Raw genomic sequence first — 15,151 nt, forward strand, 5'->3', positions numbered from 1 at the left:
TACATTGTTCATGGTTAAACTTTGTAATTAGATGAGCAGCTGACCAAATAAACTATTAATTGCCAAGTTTCACAATTATGTAAAGATTTATTTATGCAGAACTAGGTTGTACATTTCTCCTCTACAGTATAATACCAATTTACATTTACTGTGAAAAGGTAATACAAACGTAATCTATTCTATTGTAGAAAACTCTTGCGAGTAATAGTACAGATTGTTGATCAATTTATTCTACGCAGAATTGTTAATTGGTTGGTTTCAAGCACATTAAACTAAAATAAAAGACAGGAGAGGTAGTTAAATCATACGTTTCTTTTTTGTATAATTTCCAATTTGGAAACAGTGACAATACATATGATAAACCGTAGCTCAAACATGCAAGCTAATGAACATTATACACACAAGGACATTTCTTTTCCTATATAACAAAAACATTAAATAAAAGGTTAATGTAAAATACAAATGAAGGTTCCAAAACACACAAACACACACACATGGACCTTCCGGTTATGAAAAACACAAAAACAAATATATGACCTGCTTGTGATTAACAATTCTCTTGAGTTTTGCCACCTGCTTACAGCATACAATAAAACAAATATAAAACATAAAAAATGTAATGTAATACTTTTTCAGGTCTGCATAGGAGTGTGGTGGCTGTACACATGGCTGCACTCGGATGAAAGAAAACCCCTGGTTAGAACCAACTATCTCCCCGATATCTGCCTCCTCCTCCTCCACCATCCCTCCTTCCTCCTCCTCCTCCTCCACCTCCACCATAACCCCTTCCCCCTCCTCCTCCACCTCCTCCACCATCTCTCCTCCCTCCTCCTCCTCCACCTCCAAATCTGTTGTTGTTGTTCAACTCCTTCTCTTGTTTGTGTTTGTCAAATCTCTCCGCCATCATCACAAGCTCGTGGGGGACATCCTAGAAAAGGAATTGCATACAGGTACCCACGAGTCAAATTGTTTGGTTCTGGTTTCCTCAAGACATTTTAGCAGCAATAATAAATATATTAGTAAATCAAGGAAATGTGTGTGTTCCAACCTGTCCAGCTCGCTCCAGGATGGAGATCAGCTCAGATGCCATCCTCCAGTCTCCTCTGGTCACCAAGGTAACGGAGGCTCCTGAACGTCTACAAGAACACAAATGTCACAGAATGAAAAATTCATGAACTGACAATTATGATAAAAAGATAAAAGGTTTGTAATCTCACAGACACTGGTTTAAATCCCTGACAGGCTAAGAAACACTCCTGAGCAGCCACTACTGCCTTGGAGCAAGGCGTTTGAGCCCAACTCCCATAGATCGGTAGTCAACAGCAGACACTGTGGCCGTACTGGGAAAATTCTGAGTAATGGTGCGAATGTAAAGCGCACACACACACAATCATAGACATTGAAAGGTAGACGCCCCTTCTGGCTCTCTGGGGCTTGTAAAAAAGGATAGGCGTTTCTTGACAGAATTATTTCACATGCGTAACTGAAACGGAAGTTCGTTAAGCCAATCAGAGGCACTTGGGGGCGGGTCTTTTCGTATGCAGCCTCTAAGAACAGCTGAGCCACGCAACATCGGAACTGGATGTAAACATGCCAATAAAGCTGTTGAATTGAATTGATAAGTCCCAGAAAAGACAGCTGTGATTGGCCAGTAGTCATTTTAAGTGGCAGCGTGCCTTCGGCACTTTCGCCTATCCTGTTTTACGAGTCGCTCCAATGAACTCCAGCGGCATCTAGCTTTTTATATCTATGCACACAATGCTCCATCTCTCACCCTGCACGGCCTGTGCGTCCAATACGGTGCACGTACTCCTCGATGTTTCGTGGGAAGTCGTAATTGAAGACGTGAGTGATGTCAGTAACATCCAGCCCTCGGGATGCTAGGTCTGTTGCCACCAGGATACGGACGCGACCTTAAACGTTCAATGTACACAAAACACACATCTATGTAAGCCTACAATGCTTGGTTATTACTTGGCTACAAATGCAAACACAAGGAATTCAAGAAACCATCACAAAAACCTGATACACACACACCGTTAACAATGGGGGATTGTATTACAGACCTAACTACCCACAAGGAATCAGTGACGATAAGACATTGTAAAGTATGCCATTGGTTTCGTAATGCAAAAGGTTAAATACTTGAGGGAAATATTAGATATTATATGTAACAATAATAATCCTATCCTGCTTCTTTTATTATAAAATAGCAGACAAGAAATTCAGAGTAATTTTCAAGTGAATGTCATCTCTTCCTGCTGCGTACTGTCTTTGAAGTCTTTCAGTGCCTCCTCGCGGTCACACTGTTCCCGGTCACCATGGAGACTCTGTACCGCCAGACCACGCAGGCACATGTCACTGGAGAGGTCATCACACCTAAGAAAAAACAGAAATGTGTTTAATTTTGTCAAGTAAACACGTTTGCTTAACCATTATTGCTATGATTTGGACAGAAGACAAAAATCTCAGGCACTCGGTGGCTCAGTGCTAAAGTGCCAGCCCACCAACGTGAAGGTTGTGGGTTTGAATTCAGCCGAACGGAGAGGGTGACAATAATGTCACTGCACATACTCCTACAGGCTGTGGCGGCACTTGTTAGCAGGGAGTGTTTGGTGGAGTGTTTCGTGGGAGGAGGAGGAGTAGGACCCAGAAAAAGGGAAAAAAAGGACAGTTGTTTTCATTGAATCTATCAATGTTAAAATGGAGTTTGAAGTTATAATGGGTTTGTATAGGAAGGTCCTGGAAGGGGGAAAATAGGAGGAAATGAATATCAATTATCAAATATCTAAATACTGAATGAAGAAATTCAAAAACTGTCCTGGGTGTTCCCAAAAGCCTGATTAGACGATAAAATGACCAAAGGTTTTTTTGAAAGTGAAATATCCCTTTAAGAACCATATCCAGTGTTATAATAGCCCACAAACCTCTAAATTCTGAAGCGTCTAGGCACTGCCTTTGATTCCAATTCAGTAGACAGAAATGTGGCAATTTAAACATGCCCTTGAGCAAGGCTCTGCTTGCTGGTTAGACTTTTAGACGTCAAGTTCACACTCACATTTTTAACAGATTTTATCGTATAGAATCACGCTGCCATTTTTCTACTCACGTAACCTTTCTGCCAACAAAGATAAGGGCTTTGTCCTCTGGCAGCATGTTGCTGATGAAATCAAACAAATAGGGCTTCTTCTCATCATCCTGGACAAACAGAATAGTCTGCTGGACAGTATTTACCGCCTGGGACACAGCAAGAGACAAGGCATATATATTAACTAACATGAAAATATTAAGTGGCATGAACAGAACAGTTCATGTTCTGTTTGCATTATAACACACTGACTAAGGCCTATTGTACACCAAAACCTCTACACTCTTACACAGTCACTTTACACAGACAACATGGAAGGAAGATAATCTTGTGATGGTGTAGGAATCTTTTGGAGTGTAGGTCTCATGCACTTATAAGATCACTGTATTCTTTTCAACAGTTTAAACTAAATTTATGCTCAAGCAAAAACAATTCTCTATAGAATTACAGGCAACATTATAACGTTCCACTCACTGCCAAGTCCAGCGTACCCACGTACGCCATCATGGGGTTCTTCAGGTACGATTTGGCCAAGCGTCTCACCCCACTGGGCCAGGTGGCACTTGAACAGCCCAATAGTAGAGGATAGAAATGATTGAATTAAAAATATGAATTCTTAATTTAACAAAAATAAATAAATTATTAATTTAACAAAAACAAAACCAACAGGAGTATAATGTTATCGATAGACGAGTGGTAGAGTTTAATGGAAACTGTTAAAGACGGCGACATGTTTACCAATATCAACAAATATGAAGTCACATGGCTACCATTATCAACAAATATGAAGTCACATGGCAAGAGACATTGTAAGGTTAAACTCTTTCCACGTTTTTTCTTTTTTTTTTTCAGTCTAAAGGGAGAAGGGATTTTGTTGTGCCTGGGTAATATGACTTTCATTGTTCCGCTATGAACCCGTTTAATTAACCTAATTACGGTACACGTGACTAGATTTTCACCTGGTCATGACAGTCTGTCTGTCTGGGCGGACGTCCAGTAGAATCTTCATGATCTGTGGTTCAAAACCCATGTCCAGCATACGATCTGCTTCATCCAGGACCTATTAGGTAAGAGTGGACAACAACATTGACAAACATGTACTAATTAATAACACATCGACATCAAAGTGTACTTTGCAAGCCAAACCCCACAATCAATCCACCAGTTCTAGGCAACACAGAAGGGGGGGGAACCTTTTTCTTTTTCCACACATAACTCCAAGGTATATTAATGACATTACATTTTTAAAATGAGTGGTCTTTCCCTTTAAAACGCCACTGCGCATGCTTCTACCGTTTGAAACCCGTCTGCTCGGTGCTCAAGACTTCTGCATTTGGGCACCAAATTTGTGCTCATATCCAGAAATGGGGAATGCCCCATAGGTCGAACTCCCATTGGGTCAAACAGCGTCGGCAGGTTAGATAATCACCGCGACCCGCGTTACGGTTACTGAGGTTAGGGTTAGGTTTAGGCAAAGTTTTACTGAGGTTAGGGTTAAGGTTATGTTTAGGCATAGTTTTACTGAGGTTAGGGTTAAGGTTAGGTTTTGGTGGTCAGACCAAAGGGTGTTCAACCTAATGACATGTTACCCCAGAAATATGGAAGTAGAGCGTTGTTACAGTAGCTTCAAACGCTGGTGAGCAACGCTCATTGAAATGAATAGCTGTGGGCGGGGCAGTCCCTCCTCTAGATATATTATAACCATGAGCAAAACGCAGTGCTGACCAAGTAAGTGATGGAGCGCAGGTTGATGAGGTCATTCATCTGCAGATCATTTAGTCGTCCTGGCGTGGCGATCACGATGTCCACCCCTTTCTTCACAGCGCTGATCTGGCCCCTCCGGTCGCCACCACCATAGATGCAAACACTGAAACACAGACCATAGAAGAGAGATTACAATGAGACATGAATAAAACATTACAATATTTTGTTTACCCAAAACCTTGTCGAGGAACTTGATCACATTATGTTGTGACAAGTATATCCTTATGTTTTTTTTTTATGTTTGATATCGTTTGGTATAAAATAGGGCTTAAGAGTCTCCTTTGTTTCTCCTACCGGATACATGAGGGTCTTTATAATTATCAAATTATTGGCTTAGGAATGCGACAAACTAAAAAATATCCATGAATTCAATTACAGTTTACAGTTTAGGCATTTAGCAGACGCTTTTAATCCAAAGCGACTTACAAAAAAGCAGATAATACATCACTATAATAAACAAGATAACATGTCAGAATATCAACAACAATATGCTTCAATGCTTCATGAGGTGTAATTGATAGGAAATAAGTCCTACCAGACCAGTCCTTTAATTAGGTTTGCTGCTAGCTATCGTGTACCTCTTATAGCCCTTGAAGCTGTATATGTTACACTCCGCTTCAATCTGCAGGGCCAACTCTCTGGTTGGGGTCAACACCAACATACCAGGACCCCCCCGATCTGCCCTGGGCCTGCAGAAGAAACACACAGAGAAGTTTGTGTACACATGCACTCACTGGCCACACTAACGCTCCATGTTAGCTCAGTTAAAGATGGCAAGTTGTCAAAATTGAATAAGACTTTGCTCCATCTTTTCATAAACTGTATTAAATCCTTTACGCACTTCCACATTTTTCAACTTAGAAGAAATGGGGTCCAGGGGTCCAAACAAAGAAACAAATGGAAATAGTTTTAGTTTTTTCCCCAAAAGTGAAACACTGGTTTAAGAGACACCCTGAACAACTTTTCAAATAAATTAACCACTTAAAGCAGGGTTTTCGGCAACACTTTATTGGCCAGGAGGGCCTAAAATCTGTAGCACCCGGCCAAGAGTCTGGTGAAAATTATGCAAAATTCTTCCTAAACATGCAGGCAACCTGATTGTAAAAAAAAAAAAAAGAAGTTAAAGGAGTAGTTCACCCCCAAAATGACTTTTTTTCTATTGATTAGTCACGCCATGGAGACTTGAGTTCAATAATATTTTTTGGTTTTTGTCACATTCCTAAGACAAAAATTTGATTCGAGTAAATTTACCCCCATTGATTCTGGATGGTGACCCGTTTCGAAACGGGTCACCATCCGGAATCAATGGGGGTAAATTTATTGTTATCACATTTTTGTCTTAGGAATGTGACAAAAAACAAAAAATATTATTGAACTCTAGTCTCCATGTCGTGACTAATCAATAGAAAAAAAGTCATTTTGGGGGTGAACTACTCCTTTAAGGGCCCTACAGACGGGCAGGAAACCCTGTAAAGGAATATTTCACTTTCAAGGGCAGTATGGGTCACCAGAACCAAGGACGTGTTTTCGATGAATTTATCTGGTTAAAATGGAGTTTGAAGTTACAATGGGTTTGTATAGGAAGGAGGCGTGTCTCAAATGAATATCAAATATCCTAATACTGAATAAAAGCAACTTAAAAACTGTCCCAGGTGCTCCAAAAAGCCTTAGTAGACGATAAAATGACCTAAGTTTCTTTTTCTATTCAAGTGAAATCTCCCTTTAAAACCTCTATACTTTGTAAAGTTTCCTATGTACTTGGTCTACTCTTTTCTACACATTGTGATCTTGTTGATCAGCTACTTTTTTATGCTAGGGTTCAAGAGGTTAAATCAATTGTGCAGCTTAATGCCTGTGATAAACAGCAGGTTCCAGACTCACAGTTCCTGTCCGTCCATGTGGATGAAGCCTGGCAGCAGGTAGGCCAGAGTCTTTCCTGTCCCTGTCTGGGCGATTCCAATCAGGTCCTCTCCACTGAGCAACACCGGCCATGCCTGAGACTGGAGACGAACAGAAGCAAAACATACTCCGGCCATTATCTGATCAAGATGACAATTAAGAGGTCTTGTTGTTTCGTCCAGGCCTGCACAGTTTGAATGTAATTGTTCATCGTGATTTTGAGCGATGGAAAAAGGTTGACAAAAGATCTTCGTTGAACACTAATCACTCTGTATTTAATCAAATCCTTTTAAAGACCAAGACACACTTTGGCTCAAAATAACTTATTTATGGACCAATTTTATGAAAGTGTGACTCCAGTAAATGGGTATAAATGTAAACTACATCTAAGGTTTTGCTTTGTGACAAGGTAGGACTTAATCAATTGGCTTTGTGCCATGGTGTTTCCTGGGCACCATGCCCAAACAAAACTCATGACAACGCTCATGATTAACTGAACAGGTTCATGAAACATGACTGGATTTTGAAATACCAAAGCCAGTGTCAGTAGAGTTTGATGACGCAATTGAAAAATCGGACTTAACCAATCATACATCAAGTAGTAAAGCACTGTCAGCATGTCACTCGCCTCTCTCCCCCACCTTTCTGGTCTCTCTATTCATTACATTTGACTGGAATAAAGCATGCCAGTCATTGGAAGAAAAGAAACATGCTGCCACATACAGATCAGCATTTCTCATCAAAGCTAGCATGAATAAAGACACCAAACTGTGTTTAGGTTATTTCCCAAATAAACCTGACTTGCTATTTGTATGGTTCTGACAGTCAAATCAGTATGCCTCTTGTAGTCCATGATGTCCCTCTCATTCCATCAATTATCCACTAACTTTCAGTCACTTACTCAATGAGCCTGCAAGCTGTCAAGACAGAGTGACACAGAGTTACTTAAGGCCCACCCCGGCCTACCTGGATGGGGGTAGGCTTGGTGAAGCCGACTCTCACAATGTTCTCCATGATCTCTGGATAGTGTTCAAAGGCTTCCAGGAATGTGCGACATGGGTTGGGAACTTGGCGCTTCTCCCCCTCCTCTTTAAGATCATCCACAATGACATCATTATTCTCCTTCCTGAGGAGGGAAACACACATATACACACCCACAAAAAGGTCAGAATTTGTTTTTGCTTATTCAGGTTTTGCTATGTGCTCTACGTCTCTGCCGCTGGTCCTCTAAAGCCACAGTCAGCGGTTGGTACCATTTGGTGTAAGGTTTGACACAATCAAATTAAATAGTTATATATTAAATATTAATATATAATATTTTCAATATTATATATTGTATATACAATATTTTCATGACACAAATCACACAATTGGACCATTCCATACCATTACACATTCCAGAACAATGTATGTGTTGTCTCAAAGAAACATTTTATGAGATATTTTAAAAATATTTACTATTCATGAGGTAAATGTCTGAAATCATTGTGATTTGTGGTCATATTGTCCAGCTCTACAACACAAACTACTGCTTACTAGAGAACGTCTTTACACTGTCCATTTGCACTATGCCGTTTTTCCCCCCTTGGTGCCATGTATCAAAGTGCACTGTGAAATTACTGCAACAATGACACCAAGAACAAAACATTTTGTTATTTGCCTAAATTGAGTAGGACCTAGGAACGGGTCAATTACAGGGGATGCTGAAATGTTTTATATAGGCTAAATATATAGTGCCACCTGCAGGCCAGATGCTGTATGGGGAAACAAATGTGGCACAAGAACACCGGAGGCAAAAATGATGTCAGAGTTACCTCCACTCTTTGACTTCCTCTGGAGTGAGACGGGCTACAATCTCTGACTCGATGTAGAACATCTTCTTCAGGGGTGGAAGGTCTACAGTATAACAGGTTCACAATAATTACATTTGGGTGCATGATTCCAAGCCCATTTGCACGCCTGAATGTGTAAACCAGTGTTTCTCTAACCGTTACATTTCAAGGTCTCCCCTTAACTCTGACAGTATACAAATGGAACCAAATAGGATCCATTTGTGCCTGAGTGAGGCGATAGTCAAGCTCGCACAGAGCAGTGCGATGGCCACACTGTCAACTCAGTGCTGTCTGTGTTTCACACTGATAAGGTGGCAACAATGTCCACATCTAGGACATTTTGATATGCCCCAATATTAGATGTGTTGAAGCATAATTATAATTGTGTATGCTGTGCTAGCATTGGATCCATTGTGGCAGTACGGTGAAATCCACAAATGTGTGCATGCACACCTAAAAATGTGCTGACAATTTACTTGAACATTTTGCACTTCTTCATCTCTCAATTTTGCACAAGACAGCATTGCATCACCAATAAAAATGCTGTCTGGACAACACTTTAATGTGAAAAACACTGTATAGAGTTAAGAATTAAGTTGTTAATTGAACGGGACTGCTATGACATCAATTCAGGAAATTATCATACCACAAAACTACTGTAAGCCTACAAACAGAGAAGATGGTTAATTCAAATGGTTTTCAGACAGAGCTATATTTTTTGGATACATACTACTTTTGTGATTGAATCTCACACACCCGAATGAAAACAATTATGTATTGTATATCAGCAGTGTTTTTAACAGTCAAATAACATGGTTTTGGTAGAAGCTTACAGCTAGACAAAGTCAAATTAACTTGCCTACAAAATTAAGTAGGCGTTGGTGCCACAGTAGCTGCCCATTGTTCATGAAATTATGGGTTTATTACGGATCCTGAATATTTAGTATGTTGTAAAATGGCAAATAAACAACAGCATACAGGCAGCAAATCCTTCTCTGCTCAACCAATCAGTATCTTTGACACACAGGACCACCACAGACATGTGCATAGCAATCACAACAGTCACATTGGTAACTGCAGAGTCCTACACCACTTGGAATAACAGTTAGTTAAAGACATGTTGCTAGTTCATAATCATAATTATATGCCTTAGTTTCCTCACCTTTCCACTTCATCTCCTCATACTTATCCCAGTTATTCCTCAGGTTGCTCCAGTCAATGGGCTCCAGGACTGGAGCACTTTCACCAGCCTTCAACTGATCATTCGACCAGGCAGAGGAACTCCTGCCGCCGCCGCCTCCTCCTCCTCTATTAAAGCCTCCACCTCTACCTGCACCTAGAGAAAGCAGGAACATATGCTGCAACAACGGATGGGTATTCATAGGAAATGGCCGTTCTTATCCAGATGGATTCCATGGCTAGGTTCACATGCACACCAATAATCATTCAGTACAGTCGATTATTTTATGCTCTGATGCAAGGAAACGCTAAGCTCCTACGCCGTTAATAAAAAATAAAACGTAGATAATGGATTTGTAGTAAACCACCACCTTACTCTTTCAGAAACCGCTAACAACTTAACAGTAAACATGGCCAATTGTTAAATTAATTTTGCAAGAATGCTTTGAGCGATATTGTCAAATATTTGACTAGTTTTTCAAAAGTAAAACATTTAAGAATTACAGGGCAGTGCAATGGAATGTATTGAGCTTGTAGAGCTGCTACTTTTGAAAAATTACTAAAATCTTGTTTAATTTAATGACATGCCCAAAATAACAAAGCCAGGTTCAAGGTGGTAAAAAATAATAATCAGGACACATTGGCTGCATAATTGCCGATAGCAAAAAAAGTCAAATAATGGCTGATATATCAGTCTGGCTCAAATGACCTCCATCTCTACAAAACAAGTAGGCCATGATGACCCTCAAGACCATGTGAGGCAGATAAGAGAGTCGAGACTAAACAACTTATGGAAGGGGTCTTCAACGTTTTTTAAGACCAAGTACCCCTTGGCTGAGAGAGATAAAGCAGGGACCCCCATTATATATTGTATAAAATATCAAAATCTTGACAGATTTCATAGATAGCTTCATAGTCTTGTTTGACAGCACAGTCAGTGTTGGAATCATATTTATGTGGATTTTCAGACATTTAAACACTTAAACTGTCAATACTAAGTAAACTTGTCTTGGTCTGCTTTCTTTTCCCTTCTACACCAAACCTCTTTACCGAAAATAGCAGATCACAACGCGATCAAAAGTGCTTGTAGATCTGCTATTTTTGGCTAAAGTTCTCAGAATAGGGATACTAAGTGGTTAAAAAAAATCATACAAAGATTTGGTGGACCCCTTGTAGTAACTGTGAGGACCCCCTAAGGGTCACAGACCCCTGTCTTAATATAAGGGATGCTGCAGAAGAAGCATTTTACCACTGCCGTATCCACTGCCGAATCCTGAATTGTCAGAAACCAGGCTTTCGATCATCTCTTTGGCCTTCTGTTGGGCTTCAGCGGAGCCGGAGAGGACCACCTCACCCTGATAGTCTCCTTTGTTAATCTACAATAAAACACCAGAGCATTAGAACCTAAACATGTTGTTCTCTCAACTGGTAACCTGTGTCTTGTCAAATTAGTTTTTTATTTAAAAACGTTCTAGACCAGATTGTTGTTTAATTTAAGTCAACTTGCCTTAATTCTTGCACCTGTGGCTTCTTCAAGTTCACGAATTTTGGCTCCCCCGCGACCTGTGAAGTGTTACAGAGTTTGGCATTTAGAAAATAGTCAAAAAAAACATAGTACAGGTCAGGTACTCGCATGTACACTGTCAGAGTTAAGGGGAAACCTTGAAATTTGCAAGTTTGAGAAACACTGCATTAGCCTACCAATAACTCTCCCCACGGAGTCATTTTCCACAGTAAAAGTAACCGACGGGGTTGAGTCGGTCCCGTCACCGTGGAAGCCCCCGCCTCCTCCTCGGCCGCGTTCACCGTCAGAGCTCCGGGAGAAGGAGCGGCGGTCGGAGGCTCCGTCTTGCTCCCACTTCCTCCCACTCCCGCCGACCTCCTCCCCTGAATTGTCAGAAACCAGGCTTTCGATCATCTCTTTGGCCTTCTGTTGGGCTTCAGCGGAACCGAAGAGGACCACCTCACCCTGATAGTCTCCTTTGTTAATCTACAAGAAAACACCAGAAGATTAGAAACTAAACATGTTTTATTTTTTGGTAATATCTAATTTCTCTCAACTGGTAACCTGTGTCTTGTCAAATTTGTTTTTTTCTTTAAAAACATTCTAGACCAGATTGTTGTTTAATGTAAGTCAACTTGCCTTAATTCTTGCACCTGTGGCTTCTTCAAGTTCACGAATTTTGGCTCCCCCACGACCTGTGAAGTGTTACAGAGTTTGGCATTTGGAAAATAGTCAAAAAACATAGTACAGGTCAGGTATTCAATGGCAGTGGTGTAAAGTAACCAAGTACATATTGTACTTTTAGTCCAATACATTTATTTGAAAACTTTAGTTACTAGTTACTTTGCAGATATCAATTACAATATTATAAAACATACATTAACCACTTTAGCCCTATTTCTATGTTCCCCACTCATCCAAAAATACAGGAAACATTAATTTCAAATTATTAATAACAACACTAAACACACACACAATGGAACATAATGGGGAGAAATTACAAATACTAGGGACAGCTGGGCACCATATTTTTGTTATGACTGGGCATCTGGACGAGTGGGCACCTGGACGAGTAGGCACTTAGGGGTGGAGTCGTGGAGACATCTGGGCACTAGTCTGGACATGTGGGAAACTGGGCAACTGGACGAGTGGTCACCTAAATTAGGATTGCCTACATGTTCTTAGTGCTAAGATGTCCTACCATTTACTGCATTTGAGTTGGGAACATATACCTTTTTTTGGGTGGGGAACATATGGGGACACACACACATAGAACCTGGGAACATAGAACCTTTTTGGGAGGGAAGTGGGGAGAATAGAACCTGGGGAACATAGGGAGGACTCCGATTGGAGCTTGGAGGGTAATTGATGAGGACCTCAACAGGTCCTCCTACCAGCACCAACATGACCTTGGTGTTCTCCATCCATGGGTTGTAGGCTACTACTGCAGAGGGGTTGGGGCGTGGTATTATTATGGCAATTAATGATTGGTGCATGCACCTGTGCATTTAGAATCTTTCTGATTCACTAACGAGCAGCATAAGTATTTATTTTGTGGTCAAAACTAACATTCTTCGACTCACATATTATTACTGAATGATGCCCAAATGACTTCGGTGCCTCGTGTTGTGCGTGAATTGTCCAACTATCTTTATGAATGCCTCGGATAGCATTCATTCGCATTAAAGGTTCCTGCTGCTAAGTGGACACTTCAAAAACACCTGCATCACAACACTTCTGAGTTTTTGACTTTTGTAGATGTAAATGAAGCATTTTTGCCTACCAATAACTCTTCCCACGGAGTCATTTTCCACAGTAAAAGTAACCGACGGGGTTGAGTCGGTCCCGTCACCGCGGAAGCCCCGGCCTCGGCCTCCCCCTCCTCGGCCGCGTTCACCGTCAGAGCTCCGGGAGAAGGAGAAGGAGCGGCGGTCGGAGGCTCCGTCTTCCTCCCACTCCCGACGACCTCCTCCCGGGCGACCGTCGCTGCTGGGGACGTTTCTACCACCACCAAAACTCACGTTCCCACCACCTCCACGGCCACGGAAACCACCACCACCTCCAGGGCCCTGGAAGCCAAACTTCTGGATGGCGGTTCCGCCACCACCGCCCGCGTGTTCTTCTTCCCAGTCGTCCATCGTTTAATGAAATGCGCACCTGTTTGTTTGGTCAGACCATGTGCTGTCACACGCACCTCCACTGAAGTTGACTGAACTGAATGTCGGCGATGCTGCGTCGCGTAGGCCTGTGCGCGGAATCATGGGTCAACTTCTGACCAATCAAAATCAACACGAGACATCTGGAGGAGTGGCCGCTGGCCGGAAAAATAGAGCAAGGGTCTTCAACAGGAGGTCTGGGACCCCTAGGGGGTCCTCCAAATCTTTGTGTGATAGAAATTAAACACTTGAACCCTAGCGTCCATATTCTGAACTTTAGACAAAAAATAGCAGGTTTACAAGCTCACAAAGCCTCTGCAAGACTTTGTGAGCTTGTAGATCGGCTATTTGGTGTAGAGGGGGAAAAGAGCAGACTAATTACGGAGTGAAAGGTCAAGTTTAGTAAGTATTGACGCCGGTTTATGTGGTTAAATATCTGAAAACACACATTAACATGAATCCAAATACACTGGTGATTGTGCTGTCAAAAGATGAAACTGAATGGAATCTAATCTATTAACAGGTTGTTGTGGGGGTACCTGCTTCTTCTCTCTCTCAACCATAGCTCTCAACTAAGGGGTCCTTGGTCTGAAAACGTTGAAGACCCCTGACATAGAGGTATCCTTTTTTCTGTTATTTTTTTCCCTTGCACGCCCTTATTTAGATCAGTGGTTCTCCAAGTGGGGTCTTTGGACTCCCAGGGCAGGGGTAGGCCTACGTGCGCAGGTTCCAGCTCCAGGGGGTCCCGGGGCTAAATTAGTCAGAATGGGAAAAAGTAGGCCTATTCCAATGTTTTAACGTAAACGTATCAGCAATGCAGAATGAATTACTCTGTAAAAGTCTGGAATTCAAAATGTAGGCCTTGTATAGAGTTACTCAAGTAGGCCTACATTTTGATACCAATACTTTTGTAGCAAAGTATTGGTATCGAAATGTACTCAAAAGTAGAAAGTAGCCTACTCATTATGCAGACTGCAGAATGTCCCATTTCAAGCTTTTAAATGTAGACCTATAAAAATCTTTTGAAAATAGCAGATCTACAAGCCCACAATCTGTTGCATCGTGATGCATTGTGAGCTTGTAGATCAGCTATTTTCAAATGGCCGAAAATGACGTATAGGCCTATAGGTTTGAGGTGGTTAATGTATGTTTTATAATAGGCAATCTACAAAGTAGAAAGTAGACTACTACTACAGTTTTCAAATTAATGTAGTGGAGTAGGCCTAAAAGTAGGATATTTGGATCCAAGATGTAATGCTGTGAGCTGGTAGATCTGATATTATCAAAATGTTATTGGTGTGCCAAATGTTGACTATTTCTGAAAAAGCCATTCAACACAAAATGAATTTTGGGTCCTTAGGCATGACATGAAAAACTGAGAAGAGATATTAGGCTAACAAACACTTACCTGTATTTTAAATAACAGAAAATGTAGGCTATTCTGGACAACAGCATTTTTGAGCGGTGCTAACCGCTCCTATAGACCACTTTTTTACCAAAACTATGACGTCACAATTAAATGATGATGACATGAGTTCGCTAGACCAATGAAACACTTCGATTCTGTTGATCTGTCCATGATGTCATAGTCACAGAGGCACCCGATTGGTTAACCCCGATTTAGAACGCGTTTAGGCCGCGTAAAATACGTCATAACGCGTTTAGGCGGCGTAAAATACGCCATAACGCGTTTAGCCCGTGTAAAATACGTCATAAAAAATTATTGAGC

The 15,151-nt window shown here is 41.2% G+C and overlaps 1 protein-coding gene across 1 annotated transcript; it reads right to left on the bottom strand.

The window, feature by feature from the left end:
* Positions 1 to 697: 697 nt before the first annotated feature.
* On the bottom strand, positions 698 to 13,404 carry ddx43 (DEAD (Asp-Glu-Ala-Asp) box polypeptide 43; the record flags this gene model as incomplete). Its single annotated transcript, XM_080740646.1, has 17 exons — positions 698 to 928; positions 1,049 to 1,136; positions 1,775 to 1,913; positions 2,270 to 2,379; positions 3,110 to 3,237; positions 3,563 to 3,650; positions 4,048 to 4,148; positions 4,814 to 4,955; positions 5,431 to 5,541; positions 6,734 to 6,852; positions 7,718 to 7,877; positions 8,566 to 8,647; positions 9,746 to 9,919; positions 11,012 to 11,138; positions 11,270 to 11,325; positions 11,464 to 11,752; positions 13,093 to 13,404. 17 exons carry the CDS (start codon positions 13,402 to 13,404, stop codon positions 698 to 700), a joined length of 2,457 nt encoding a protein of 818 aa, XP_080596772.1.
* Positions 13,405 to 15,151: the final 1,747 nt, after the last annotated feature.

Source organism: Nannobrachium achirus, assembly GCF_963921795.1.
Source record: "Nannobrachium achirus genome assembly, chromosome: 13".
Taxonomy (NCBI): Eukaryota; Metazoa; Chordata; class Actinopteri; order Myctophiformes; family Myctophidae; genus Nannobrachium; species Nannobrachium achirus.